The sequence below is a fragment of the Centroberyx affinis genome, unplaced genomic scaffold, assembly GCF_046629955.1.
Source record: "Centroberyx affinis isolate AG114_WGS23_722 - 3 ecotype Tasmania unplaced genomic scaffold, CSIRO-AGI_Caff_v1 ptg000012l_1, whole genome shotgun sequence".
NCBI lineage: Eukaryota > Metazoa > Chordata > Actinopteri > Beryciformes > Berycidae > Centroberyx > Centroberyx affinis.
The window spans coordinates 10,001-24,296 of NW_027278728.1; the positions used below are offsets into that span (position 1 = coordinate 10,001).

At 41.8% G+C, this 14,296-nt stretch overlaps 1 protein-coding gene across 1 annotated transcript in view; it reads left to right on the forward strand.

Moving 5' to 3' along the window:
• The window catches only part of LOC139657538 (calcium-transporting ATPase type 2C member 1-like), a 17,515-nt gene extending 3,399 nt beyond the window's left edge, over nucleotides 1-14,116 (forward strand). The window contains exons 5-12 of the mRNA XM_071535456.1: nucleotides 98-148; nucleotides 1,542-1,708; nucleotides 2,389-2,457; nucleotides 5,103-5,219; nucleotides 5,774-5,921; nucleotides 6,966-7,061; nucleotides 7,777-7,918; nucleotides 9,440-14,116. Of these exons, the coding sequence (XP_071391557.1) occupies nucleotides 98-148; nucleotides 1,542-1,708; nucleotides 2,389-2,457; nucleotides 5,103-5,219; nucleotides 5,774-5,921; nucleotides 6,966-7,061; nucleotides 7,777-7,918; nucleotides 9,440-9,567 (918 nt within the window). The 3' untranslated portion in view covers nucleotides 9,568-14,116. The remainder of the gene's footprint in view (nucleotides 1-97; nucleotides 149-1,541; nucleotides 1,709-2,388; nucleotides 2,458-5,102; nucleotides 5,220-5,773; nucleotides 5,922-6,965; nucleotides 7,062-7,776; nucleotides 7,919-9,439) is intronic.
• The last annotated feature ends 180 nt before the right edge of the window (nucleotides 14,117-14,296 follow it).

Sequence of the window (14,296 nt, forward strand, 5' to 3'; positions counted from 1 at the left end):
TGCAGCTGAGGAAAGTAAAGGCCCGGGCCAATATTAGAGGAAATATGGTATGTGTTATGTTTCTGTGGTGTGTGAACCTCACTGTCTCTCTCCACAGATAGCGGTGTTTTACCGAGCCAGTCCCAGACACAAGCTGAAGATAGTCAAGGTGAGTTGGTGCTGAGCGGTTAGACTGACTTGACAGCAGCTAGTGAGGAAGAGGAGAGACTCGGCCATTTTCACTTTCCCAACCTGATTTTCCCAACCAGCAACCTACTGACCATGAGCTCTACTTCTCTAACCTTTAAAGGATAAGTTCTTTGATTTTGTCTCCAGTCAGCTGTCAGTTGAAGCTCCGCTGCCTCTCGCTGCAACAATGAGTCCAAACTGTTTGTCAGAATATCTCCAGAAAAGCTGTTTGTGAAAACGATACGGAGAGCGACCGCCGTATTTCTCTCCGCGGCCCGGGAAAGCGGCGGCACCGACCGTTTCCACTCGGCAGATCGTCTTCTACCGAACTCTACTGTTTACGATCTGACCCGACCGTCCAGAACCAGATCACTCCACCAGGAACCGCCTTTCACCCCACAGCGCTCTGTGCTGCGGCAGAGAAAAATAGTTCTGTGATTTCCTGTTTAGTGAAAGTTGCGTAACGGAGGAACTGAGTCTGTTTCCTCTCGACTGTGGAGACACAAACGGCTTTTCTGGAGATATTCTGACAAACAGTTTGGACTCGTTGTTGCAGCAAGAGGCAGCAGAGCTTCAACTGACAGCTGACTCAATTGGCTGAAAGGGTTCATGCATTTTACAGTGTTCCTACGCAGGTCTGGAAAAGTATTAAAAATGAATTTGATCATTTCCAGGTCTTGAATAGTTTGGGAATTTGAAAAAATGTCTGGAAAATATGGAAAATATTGTGGTTCAGGTCCAATACACACATAATGCTAGCTTTTATGTTGTTGTAGAGCCACTTTGAGTCCACAGTTTTTGTTGATGTGAAGAATAATGTTCAGATAGAGGGACGCTCTTATTACCCAGCCGCTGTCAGCATGCATTATATCAAATACCCACCAAAATCAAATCCGGTCAAGAACATAGGGTCTGGGAAAAATATGGAATTTTAAAATGGAAAGCGTGTAGGAACCCTGCCAATCATCTCACATATTCTGATATTTGTCTCTGTGAAGAACAATCTTCATCTATACAGTGATATGACCTAGTTAGCAGGGGCAAGATGTCTATCTGCATAAATCATATTGAACACCAGACAAAATCTTCAAAACAAATCAAGAAAAAGTATGGAATTTTTTAATTGAAAATGTGTAGGAACCCTGATATTAAGTAGCCAATATTGTCTGTGGGTCCAAGTGCTACAGGGATGAAGAGACTCATTAAGGAACAAAATTGCCAAACTTATCCTTTAATGCTGCCAAAGGGATTGATTCCCTGTGTAGTGTGCTGAGAATGAATCTGTTCTTGGTCCTGTGAGGTGTTTTGGATAAAAGCCTCCATCAGATGATACTTGTCAGTGTATGAATATTAAAAGTCTCGCTCCCCTTCAGTCTCTGCAGAACATCGGCGCGGTGGTGGCGATGACGGGCGACGGGGTGAACGACGCCGTGGCTCTGAAGGCGGCGGACATCGGCGTGGCCATGGGCCAGACGGGCACCGACGTCTGCAAGGAGGCGGCCGACATGATCCTGGTGGACGACGACTTCCAGACCATCATGTGGGTCTTTTTTACATCTACAGGCTTTCCCACAGTCACAGAAAACCTGGAAATGTCATGGAATTATAAAATTGTGGTTTTCCCAGCGCTTGACATGACTAACACGATCATAGATGTCTTTCAAAAGTTAAAGAAACATTATCAAAGTTTTTTTCCTAAACACTTGACAGGAAGAAAACATGTCGGTGCTGAGCTGCTTGTAGGTATAGTCCGCTTTTGAGTGAAGAATAGAAAAGCAAAATAACATTTAAAACTAAACAACAAAATAACATTTAACACTTATCTTGATCGGATAAGTACTAAATGATAGTTATAGCTGTCCATCACAGGACCTAAGATGTTCAAATAAGCTGTTCAACCAAAGAATATAATATTTGAACATAGAAACTGACAGGTATTGGTCATGGAAATGTGGCTTTATGTTTTTGAATAGTGGAAAAGTCATGGATTGCACAGCAAAGAAATAAGACAGACAGCTGGCTTTCATATATTCTGCACTGTGATATTTTTGAAAAGTTAAAGCAATCTACATTTTGTTTTGTAATCTTGAGAATTAGAATAAAGAATATGCTTTATAAAGTCAAACACCAACAGGTTTTATACTGTTTATACCAAGCTGCCTTTTCACTACTGAAGAGTCTGTAAGAGAAGGTAAAGTCTTCACTGTTCTTTGCTCTCAGGTCGGCCATAGAGGAAGGCAAAGGGATTTACAACAACATCAAAAACTTTGTCCGCTTCCAGCTGAGCACGTGAGTTTCCCGTCTCTCTTTCACCTCACACTGTCAGAGGCAAGTCTCCTCCTTCTGCCCCAGGGATGGTTGGGTCATTTTATACAGTGGTGGAAAGTAACTAAGTACATTTACTCAAGTACTGTACTTAAGTAAAATTTTGAGGTACTTGTACTTTACTTGAGTATTTCCGTTTTATGCTACTTTGTACTTTTATTCCACTACATTTTAGAGGGAAATATTGTACCTTTTACTCCATTACATTTATTTCACAGCTTTAGTTACTAGTTACTTTTCAGATCAATATTTTATATTTAAAACATTTGATCATCTTTATAAAATAACTATAAAATAGCATTGTTATAGATTAGACTACCCAAAAGTATAGCTAAATTGTTAAGATTAGCTTCACGTTGACAACTTTAAAATGCTGCTTACATGTATGTCAATAAATCAGTATTAATATTCCAATAATTTATGAAAAATATAACTCTCTAAATGGGGACATTTGCATAATGAGTACGTTTACTTTGATACTGTAAGTACATTTTGCTGCCAATACTTATGTACTTTTACTTAAGTAGGATTTTGAATGCAGGACTTTTACTTTACTTTTACTGAAGTATCTTTACATTGTTGTATTGCTACTTTTACTGAAGTAAAAGATCTCAGTACTTCTTCCACCACTGATTTTATATTTGTTTCCATGTCTCTTCCTGGTTTGGTGTCAGCTTCAGGTCCAGTGCAGGTTGGAGCTGAAAACTGGTCTCAGTGTTTTAGTTTTCTGTCGGCAGTGTTGTTGCTCTGAATGAGTCCAGAACAGATGCTGCTATTGATCGCCACTACTCTGTTCAGAAGATGATATTCTGTCTTCTTCACAGAGGATTTGTCAGCGGGGCGTAATGTTGTAATCAGGCTCTGACACATTAACTGTCACTTGGCTGGTAAAATATTATCGGTGCCAGATAATTTAGTTTAGTGGCCCGGCCCTTGGCAGGAGAGCCACAAAGTTCATTTTGGTTTGACCTCATACAGTATTGCTGTGGCTGTTGGCACTTAAATAGTAAAATAGTTGATTTTGTTTGTTTTATTTTGTTTGTTTCAAGCAGAATTGAGTACCAGATGGGTGGAGTTTACACACTGACAGGTTGGATGTCAGTCACCAAAGTAAACTGAAGTGTCTGAGCTCCTGTGCTTGTTTAACTCTCTTTGCTCTCGCTGTGGTGAACTCCACCCACCTGGTGCTTCAAGCTTCCTAAAACCACAGGCTGTTTCTGTGTTGCACAGACATGCAACTCGAAAAACGCACCTTTGCCCCCGAGTGGTTTAATGTGGTCGTTTTCCCTCTGGCAGAGAGAGCAGATAGAATGAGGCTCTATGAGAATCTGTCTAGTGAAAGACTGAAACCTCCAGCTGCAGATTGAATTTACTGACAGGTATAATACGGCTCAGGTTGATTGTATGTTTTGTTTTTATAAAAAAATGTTTGATGACATCAATCATCGACGTAATTTCCAATGGTAGGAAACAGCAGTGGTGTTTTTCTGAATGTGGAAGCGTTGTTTATTTAATCCTGCTTTGTCATACATTTTATTAACTGTAGGTAGTTAGATGAAGCTACAGCGGGAGAAGAGGCAGTTGAAGGTTGCTGGCAGCGGGTGTCAAACGGGTCATGCAGACACAGGAGCCAGCTACTTAATATGCATGAACCCTTTCAGCGAATGAGCACTGATTAGTAAGGAGGGGACGATTCGATACGTGATCTGAGGTTCAGTATCAATACAACCAGGATACGATGTGATCAATAAAAGTTCAGTGACAACAAAGTCTGACTGCAGAATTCTGTTTCTTTCTGAGACTCAAATCTTTCTAGCGATGCCATTGGCTGCTAGAATGTAAACAACAATTTAAAAATGTCGTTACAAAGTGACAATAATATAATCTGGATGGAGAGCTTGTGAAACTGTGATGGTCAAGAGTCTCATTAGTGATTACTACAGCAGAATTACATGGAGCTGATATCACCATTCATGTTCCTGACAGCAGAATAACATGGAGCTGATATCACCATTCATGTTCCTGACAGCAGAATAACATGGAGCTGATATCACCATTCATGTTCCTGACACAACATATGGATTGACACATTTTTGTATTGAGATGTATTGAAATTCGATACATCGTCCCATCTCTACTGATTAGCCAGCTAGCATGGACATGTACAAACATGATTCTCAGGAAAACAATCTCACCATTTATAATTTTTTATATACATTGACATTGAAATTATGTCATCAGTTTTCAGCTCTATAATGATACAAAATACCCAGTTCTGCTTTTTAACTAACACTCTCTCTCTCTCTCTCTCTCTCTCTCTGTCTGTCTCTCTGTCTCTCTCTCTCTCCTTCTCTCTCTCTCTCTCTCTCTCTGTCTGTCTCTCTGTCTCTCTCTCTCTCCTTCTCTCTCTCTCTCTCTCTCTCTCTCTGTCTGTCTCTCTCTCTCTCTCTCTCTCTCTCTCTCTCTCTCTCTCTCTGTCTCTCTCTCTCTCTCTCTCTCTCTCTCTCCTTCTCTCTCTCTCTCTCTCTCTCTCTCTCTCTCTGTCTCTCTGTCTCTCTCTCTGTCTCTCTCTCTCTCTATCTCCCTCCCTCTTCCCTGCTGGTCTCCAGGAGTATTGCAGCGCTGACGCTCATCTCCTTGGCAACGCTCATGAACTTCCCCAACCCGCTGAACGCCATGCAGATCCTGTGGATCAACATCATCATGGACGGACCTCCCGCTCAGAGGTACAGGGGCATCATGGGAACTGTAGTGTTAAGACTGAAAGACTGGCAGATATTGAATGAAATTTCAAATCAAATTCATAAACTTTTAGCGTTAAGGGAAAAGGTTTTGTTTTCTTATTGACGCCTAGGTACCAGAATCTTTGGATTGAGCTAGTTCACTCAATTCCACCACTTTGATAAGTAACCAACCATCATTTGCAGTTATTCTAAATATCTAGTTGGCGAGTAAAATAGAGAAAGTAACAAATGATTCAATTTTAGAATAATAGTAATGACATCAAAACTATGAAATAGCACAAATGGAATTATGCAGCGACCAAAAAAGTGTTAAATCCAAACTATCTTGGATCAACTTCACTATTTATATTTGTCTAAGAAACTAATTTCAAGCATTTAAGCAGAAGCCTGTAGATCAAAATGGCTTTAAGAGAATGAGAAACACAGAACATTCAGTCAGGTGGGTCCAGACTGACTGGAAGTGTAGATCTAGTACAGATAGATATATTGATAGATATGTTACTGATATTATGTGACGGGCGTTGTGTCCTGTGCAGTTTGGGGGTGGAGCCTGTGGACCGGGACGTGATCAGGAAGCCGCCTCGTAACGTGAGAGACAGCATCATCACCCGCAGCCTGCTCATCAAAGTCCTGGTGTCGGCGCTCATCATCGTCTGCGGGACGCTCTTCGTCTTCTGGAGAGAGGTCAGAGCTTTCTCCTCCTCCTCCTCCTCCTCCTCCTCCTCTCCTCCTCTCTCTGCTGATCAGTGTGAAATACGTTTCTCTTTGTCTTAGTGAGAAACTCCCAGTAGAGTTCATAGACCTGGGTGAGAGTCTTGTTCTGGAGGGCAAGGTTATTATAGTTTTGCATTTTTCATTAGTTTTTATTTTTATTTCGTTTTGACTTTTTGTTTTCAATTTCAGTTTAGTTTTAATTGATTTTTAAAGCGGGTTTGCTAGTTTTTTAGTTTAGTTTGTGTTTTTTGAAAATGCTTAGTTTTAGTTTAGTTTTTATTAGTTTCAGTGTTAGTTTTAGTCTTTTTTTTGTAATATGGGGTATTTGTCAGGGGTGAGATTCAAAAATTCAAAATACTAGGCTTATGTATGAAATAAATTGACGAAGACTAAAGACATTTTCTCTATAATTTTAGTTTATTTTAGTTAGTTTTGTAAACGCACAATACAGTTTTAGTTAGTTATCGTCTTTTTTGTAAAGCCTCGTTTTTATTTTTATTTCAGTCAACGAAAATGTTTTTTCACACCTAGTTTTTGTTATTTCGTTAACGATAATAACCTTGGTGGAGGGTTTTTGAAATTTCCCCAGCCCAATATAAAAATATAAGGATTTTTTTCATAACAAGTAAACAATAAACATGCTGTCCTCCAAGAGTTGTAGTGGGGCAATAAGTAGAAAATATCTTACCTCATGTTTCTTGATTGACGTACAAATAATTAAACAAACACTGTGGCGCCCCCCTTAGGGCAATCAGTGTAATTTTGAAAATGCTGGAATGGAGCACTGAGACGCATCACTCTGTTACGTTTCATGAAAATCCGATCTGCAGCATCTGAGATATTGTGCGTGACGGACAGACGAGTAAACAAACGTTGTAGTCACGTTGTTTTAAATACTTTCTGCGAAACCAGTTGGCCAACGAGACGAGTGAAGCTGAACCTTGAACTTTGAACTTGAGACGCACCTCATCCAGCGGATTTTGGGGTTTTACTGTCTGTGCCGTTTGTTTTCAGTTGCGGGACAACGTGATCACTCCTCGAGACACGACCATGACCTTCACCTGCTTCGTCTTCTTCGACATGTTCAACGCTCTCAGCTCCCGCTCACAGGTGGGTCACACCGCTGGTCCCGACCGCTTTCAGACTTTCTCACATCTAGTTCTCCTCAGCCTGGTGTGGAGCTTTGTGTCAATGCCCTGTTCCCACTTTCCTGCAAAACTGTGAAACCTAACTGCTTACCTGTTTTGTTTTGTTTTTGCTGAAATGTTCACCATTAATGCCAGTGAAAAAAAAATCACAATTTCGTTCTGTTTTTAATGAAGATCTTGTAAAATGGGAGTGTTGCAGGTGTAGGGTGTTGTTTTGACACACTATTGAATTATACTGAATATATAATTTGTGTTTTGATATTTCAGCAGCCAAAACACCAAGTCACACTTCATCATAAATCAGATAAGCTGCTCAAAAATCTGAACTAGCCCTTACAGATTAGTTTCCTTTAGGTCACAAATAGGGTTGGACCAATATGGATTTTTGAAGGCCGATATTCATGGAGTCATATTGCCGGTATTCGATATTTTCCTCCGATATTCAGTATCATTAAATATGACAATTTTCATGCAAAAATAATCCAAGGTGTTACAGACTGACAGCTGTTGAGTAAAATCCTCCATCGTATCGGAGGTGGAAAACACAGACTGGCTGATATCCTGTTTTTAATAAAAGGCCAGAATCAGCCCCATGTATCGGTCTAACTGTAGTCACACATACTGAGCAGCCTGAATGTTTCTTCCTCTCCTCCGTCTGACCTGCGGCTGCTCCTCAGACCCGGATGGTGCATGAGATGGGTCTGTGCAGCAACAGGATGTTCTGCTACGCCGTCCTGGGCTCCATCATGGGCCAGCTGCTGGTCATCTACTTCCCTCCTCTGCAGAGCGTCTTCCAGACAGAGAGCCTCAGCATCTTCGGTAAGAGAGAAGCCTCGGTTTCTACTGAGGGATCACCTGGAAAAAAAAAAAAATCTCTCTAAATCTGTTGTCAAGATGTGTTTATACCGGAAACCACGACTGCTTTGTTTGTCGTCGTTCATTTACACTACCAGTCAAAAGTTTGGACACGCCACATTTTTCTTTATTTTTACTATTTTCCACATTTTAGAATAACAGTAAAGACATCAAAACTATGAAATAGCACAAATGGAATTTTGCAGCAACCAAAAAAGTGTTGAACAAATCAAAACAGACAAAGACTTTGGAAAGAAATTCATACATAGGATCAACTTCACTATTTATATTTGTCTAAGAAACTCATTTCAAGCATTTAAGCAGAAGCCTTTAGATCAAAACGGCTTTAAGAGAATGAGGAACACAGAACATTCAGTCAGGTGGGTCCAGACTGTGGACTGGTGTGTCTCAGTATCATGTGGCGCCTCCACCTGAAACGGCATGTGTTCAAACATGGTACAAAATTTGGACTACACAATTTTGCTGCACGTTGCTGAATCTGAAACGCAGCCGGATCGGAGCTGCAACTTTGAAGATACTGTCAGACTAGAACAGCGGTCTGTTGTATTTGAGCCATATAAATGTATTTATATGTCAGCATATTGCTTATTATATTCATTTATCACCATGTCAGTAAACAAAACAGAGAAAATCTAAATCAGTTTATCTATGGAGCCGCTGAGAAGCTTCTGTTTGGCTGCAGACCTACACTCTCTATTCTCCTATATGGTACATTAATGTTCATCAGGGTACAACTTATGGGAAAATAAGCAAAATTAGATAATTGTGTTCCCTGTAGACCGGCAGGACAAGAACAGACTGCTGCAGCAGCTCAACATGACTGAAGTGCTGCATCTGGACCGGAACAAGTTCAGATGCACATGATTGATTGATTGATTGATTGATTGATTGATTGATTGATGTTTTTATTTGAGTGTCCTGCACCATTTATGATGCCCAGCCCATATGGGCTTACAAGACACTAGACAGCAACAACAGCCAGGATGGCCACATGACAAATCATAATATACAGTTGCACAAATTCAAAAGGAAAACATTTCAAAAACATTCAATTTCCATGACAGAAATGTCCTGTTATGTTGGATACAGTGTTCTCTGTCTTAGTTGCCATGCATTTTCTGTAAATCTTGCTAAGACAGAAATCTCCTCATTAAAGAGCCAACTCAACATCACCTTCAGACAGCCAAAACAAATCGGGGTTCTTCAACTGAATTTTTTCAAATAGATGATTCCTCAAATCACTGTACATGGGGCAATGAAACACAAAATGAAATTCATCCTCAACAACACCAAGATCCCAAAAAACACATAAACGCAGCTCTTCAGGAATTCTTTTATATCTGCCTAGCTCAGTTGCACAAATGTTACGTGTGCTGTGTTCAGGCGTCAGACTAGGTAACGGGATAACTGTTTGGCATAAAAAAAACACGGAGGGAAACCAGGCGTTTGTGTCTCTGTCCTCAGACCTGCTGTTCCTGCTCGGCCTCACCTCGTCTGTGTGCGTGGTGTCAGAGGGCATCAAGAAGGTGGAGAGGCTGCGGGGGGGCGACAGGACGTCCAGCCTGGCCAACGACTCCTTCCACGAGGTATGACCCGCGCTGCGCTCCGGGACAGAGGACTCTGGGGTTTGGAGGACGGCTGGTTGAAGAGGAGGAGGAGGAGGAAGGTGGTGGGAGAGTGATGGTTCTGGGGTCTGACAACAAACGGCACTGACTACACACTGCTGCCGGGAAGTTTGAAAGGACCCCGGCGTTTTTTTTTTGTGAGGAATCCACCCGGGAGCCAGGAGAACCTCCGGTCTGGGACTGGAGGACGCTCCTGGCCCCCGGGGCGGAGGGACGGGTACGATTTAACTGGACTGGACTTCGATCAGCTGGACGGATCCGGGAGGACAAGGGGGCTGCTGGGAGATCTGATCCTGTACTCGGTACTCTGTCCGGTGGAAGACTGTTACCGAACCACGCAGCATCCACCCACATCGTTTCTTTAGCTCTCGCTCTCTTCGCCCGCCCCCCCCCTCGCCCCCTTGCCTGGCCTTACCGCAGGTTCCCGACCATAGCTTTGTGGAAACCGCCACGGATCAGCCGTACCTTCCTGAATTCCTGCCGTTATCTGGCTTTAGTTATCTCTAGGCATGGGCCGGTATGAGATTTTGACGGTATGATAACCTTAGGTAAAAATACCACGGTTTCTCTCACACTCGCTCTCTCACTCTCTCACACACACACATACACACACACACACGCTCTCTCTCTCTCCGTATAACACACATACTCGCTCTCTCTCTCAGTCTCCACATAGCCACAGTCTGTGCCTCATTTTCCAGGAGTCTTTTCGAGGAGTCTTTCATGGTCATTATGTTCATGTCTTCAGCGCAATACGTTTTGTTAAACGACCTGCTGGCTCTGTGGCATTTTGCTTTGAATTAATTCCGACAAAATTCAGTGGTTTGCCCTGCACAAGACAAAAAACTAGCTGATGTTAGCTAGCTAATTAGCCATGTTATCTGCCTCGGTAGCTAGCCTAGAGTATTTATTTCACTAATGTCAGCTAGCTAGCTAGGCACGGTAACTCCCTAGTCCCATGACCATGAAAGACTCCTCGAACCTGCCGGTGGAAAATGGTTTCTGTCCGATGCACGCTCAAGTTAATTTTCAAGACGTTACCTTGAATTTGGCAAAGAGCGCACTCCCTGCACTTTCTCTCTTTGAGAATAGTCATTTTAACTAAACAGCTCATACCGTCGGAACGGTATGACGGGAAATATTAGTGGTTTTGGAACCGTGACTTTTTCAAACCGCGGTATACCTTGAAACTGGAAACCGGCCCATGCCTAGTTATCTCCCTCTCATTTAGGATGCGTATGTAGACTAACCTTCTGAGGAATCGAGGCTTGAGATGTGTGCAATCCTTCCAATTCATTTTCAGTGTTCTTTTGCTGTATAATTTAGAAGGTGTTGACCACTAATCGGCTTGCTTTTTGTGCTTAAATATGGTAAACTAATTTCGAAAGAGCGGGACATTTTTAATTCCTCTATTAGTGGGTATATGGGCTTGGTTCTTGTATTTTTTTCCTGCTTGTTGCTAAGCACACTGGTCTAGAAATGAAAAGGAACCTTGGTTTCAGTTGTACAGCCAATAATAAAATGGTTTTCTGTCTTTATCCTATTCTCTTAACTTACTGGTAAATATGTGGCTGTGGCTGGTAGATCAGTCTGCTCTCCCAGCCACTTTGGCAGATAACCAGCCGTAGTTTTGCTGGTGAAAATAGTGAAAGTGGCTGGTCCACTGTGGCCAGTGGATTTAGTTTCCCGCCCTGCGTAGTGTGACATCCTGATGCTAAATAGTCGTTCATGCTAAATGTGGAATTAGGCCTCAAAAACCACAAGCCTCTGTGCTGAAAACACTGCAGCTGACATGGGAGCTTCAGGGTGCCACGCAGATACTTTAGTGAAAAAACGCTTTCTCTTTCATTCTGTGCCTTAGAGAAGTCATCAGTTTTAAGAAAACCCTTTACTAATGGGTGACTGTACTGTTAAATGGGTTCAGCACTTAAAAAAAAAAAAAAAAATCACCCCCAAATACTAACTACTTTTTTTTTTTTTTTTTTTTTCAAACAAGAACTTACTTGCAGAAGATTCATTGATATTTCTTGTCTAAGTCAAGTCATTTCTCTCCCTCATTCTACACTTAAACTTCCCATGATTCACTTGCCCTCCTCCCCCTGGAACCAGTATAGAAGAGACATGGTGCTTTCTGGGAAATGTAGGCGAGGTCAGAGTTCAGACTTAGCTACCGTGTCATAGGAGGTTTTTGACATGTAAAACTCAGAAAGCGCTGATATCGGCACGATGCTTTTAGATATGATATTTTTGTTGACATCAGCAGAGATATTAAATACAGTAGTGCTGATGTTTCTCCTCTATCATGAACTTTTCCGTGCCCCTCCCCTGTTTTTGAGGTCTCTATTCCACTTCCTGCTGCCAGGTTTGTTTGAAATCTGCGGTTCTTTACTTTGCACACCATCCAGAAACCGGTCCACCTCAAAAACAACCTGCATTCCTCTTCCTCTTCTTGATCGAATGAACTGTTCCGTTGGTTTCCATGACGTGATGCAAGGTAGATTTCTGTATGTGAACTTGTACAGTCTACACTGTAATATAAGTGCAAATATGTCTCTGTCTTTACGACACTCATATGCGCTTGTTATATAAAATTGTGCTTACTGTATCTGTTGTGTGTCGGGGGCCTAAAGTGACTGGTCTCAGGTCTGCCGGAGGAGCAGACGGTATCTCACAAAGCAGGAGCCGCAGCAGGTCGGACCCGCCTGGTGATGTCACGATGCCGGGGTTTTGACTTCGATACCAAAATTAAGTTTAAAGCATAACTCCATTTTCAACATGGACCCTGTTTTCCATCTCTTTCCATCATACTGACTGATTCTGATTCCAAATCTCATGAACTTGCGTCACTGTGGAGCTGCTCACATCTCGCATCTCACCGCTCTCCAGCACTTCAGGGTACTGTCCGATTTTTGGGTACTAAAGTAAAACTCCAAACCAGAGCGTTGAAGAACCAGAACGATCGGTAGAATGTTATTTTAACGTTCTGCCGATCAATTCTGACCAAAGTTTTGATAACCGCTTCCTTCACCACAGAGCTGCAGGACTTCTGTTTCCTCAGCTCTCCGGTCCTACCGGGCCGGTGGACGCTCCGAAAATGAACCCCAAAAACACCAAAACATGACTTTTTCAACACACTGGTGCTCGCTCTGTAATGAGACATGCCGGTAAAAATATGGAATTGAAAATTATCTAAAGTAATGCTGCTGAAATTTCCATCTGCTATTGGCTGATCTTTGGTGCCTGATGATCATAATATAAAATTTGTTTGCATAGCACTTTTCAAAAACAAGTTTACAAAGTGCTTCACAGACATAGAAACAGAAAATACACAGTGCAAATACAAAATAGAATAATAACAATGCAATCAAGAAATAAAAACAAAGATAAAAGACAATGAATAAAAATATTAAGAATAAATAAATGAATAAAAGCATAAAGAAATAAAGAAAAACTCTAATTAAAAGCCATTTTATAAAAAAATTTAAAAGCGTTTTTTAAAGAGGACACTGAGGTAGCTTGTCTATGTTGATGATGATGATGTCACCGCCTGTTGTACTCTGTAGAAGGTGACATCATCATCTGGCACCAAAGATCAGCCAATAGCAGATGACCAGTTCAGTAGCATGCGTTTTACCAGATTTGGGTTTGGAGTTTGGTTACTCGTTAAATATTTAATTAAATATTTCACAATGGCATTGAAGTCATAATGAAACTCTGTCTGTGGTGACAACACTAATCCCACCAGACAAACGCTGGTAGGTTTTGTCTGTGGTTGTTCAGTTCGTCTGGCAGCCGTTTTGGCAGACACCCAGCCGCCATTCCTTTTTCATATTCTTTTCTACTTTCCACCATGAAGGGTGAGGAGAGCAGAGGTTTTCCAAAAAAGGCAAAGTCCTTTCAAAGCTAAGGAGAGGGAAACCACTTCTACGGCTAAAAGAGACGATTTATTCCATCTAACAGTCACATAAATTAGACAAAATGCGTCCAGAGTCTGTGGAACAGTAAATACGACAGGACTTGAGCCTAAATCTAGTTGGCTGGTGAATTGGTGAAAGTGGCCGGTGAATTCTGGGACGCACCACCCACCACAGCCAGTAAACGAAAAGTTGGTTTCTTGCCCTGATTACCATACCCATTCCACTTTTCTCATGTTTGTCATGAGTTTGTCAGAGCAGAACGTGCAGAGCTAACCTGACAAACCGCATCGCTTTGTGAAATCCTGCTGATCTGTAGAGCGGCAAATCTAAATCTTCTAAAAATCACATTGGGCTGGTAAAACAGAGAGAATGGCTGCTGGGTTTTCTAACTGACCAGCCGCTGTGGCCGGTAGAAGAAGTTCTTTTCCTGTCCAGTTTCCCTTCTGTTTGAGTCGGCTGCTGCTCTGTCTGATGCTGTCAGGGCCGAGCGCCAGTCACACCGCTGACTCACTCTCTTTATTTTCTTTTTTATTTATGGTTTGTGTGTGTGTGTGCTGCACAGCGGAAGTCAGTACTCTGTTGTTACTGGATGAGAATAAAATGTATATTAAAAATTTTATAAATCTTTTAAAAAAAAAAAAAAAAAGAGCCTGCTTTGTTTTTATTTAAAGAGGCATTACCCAAACTAAGTTTATGCCTTCATAATAATTGAAGGTCCCACAGTCTTGTTCCCTCTCTCGCCCCCAAAAGACTTGGCTTGGACTCGCAGTCCACCTGAG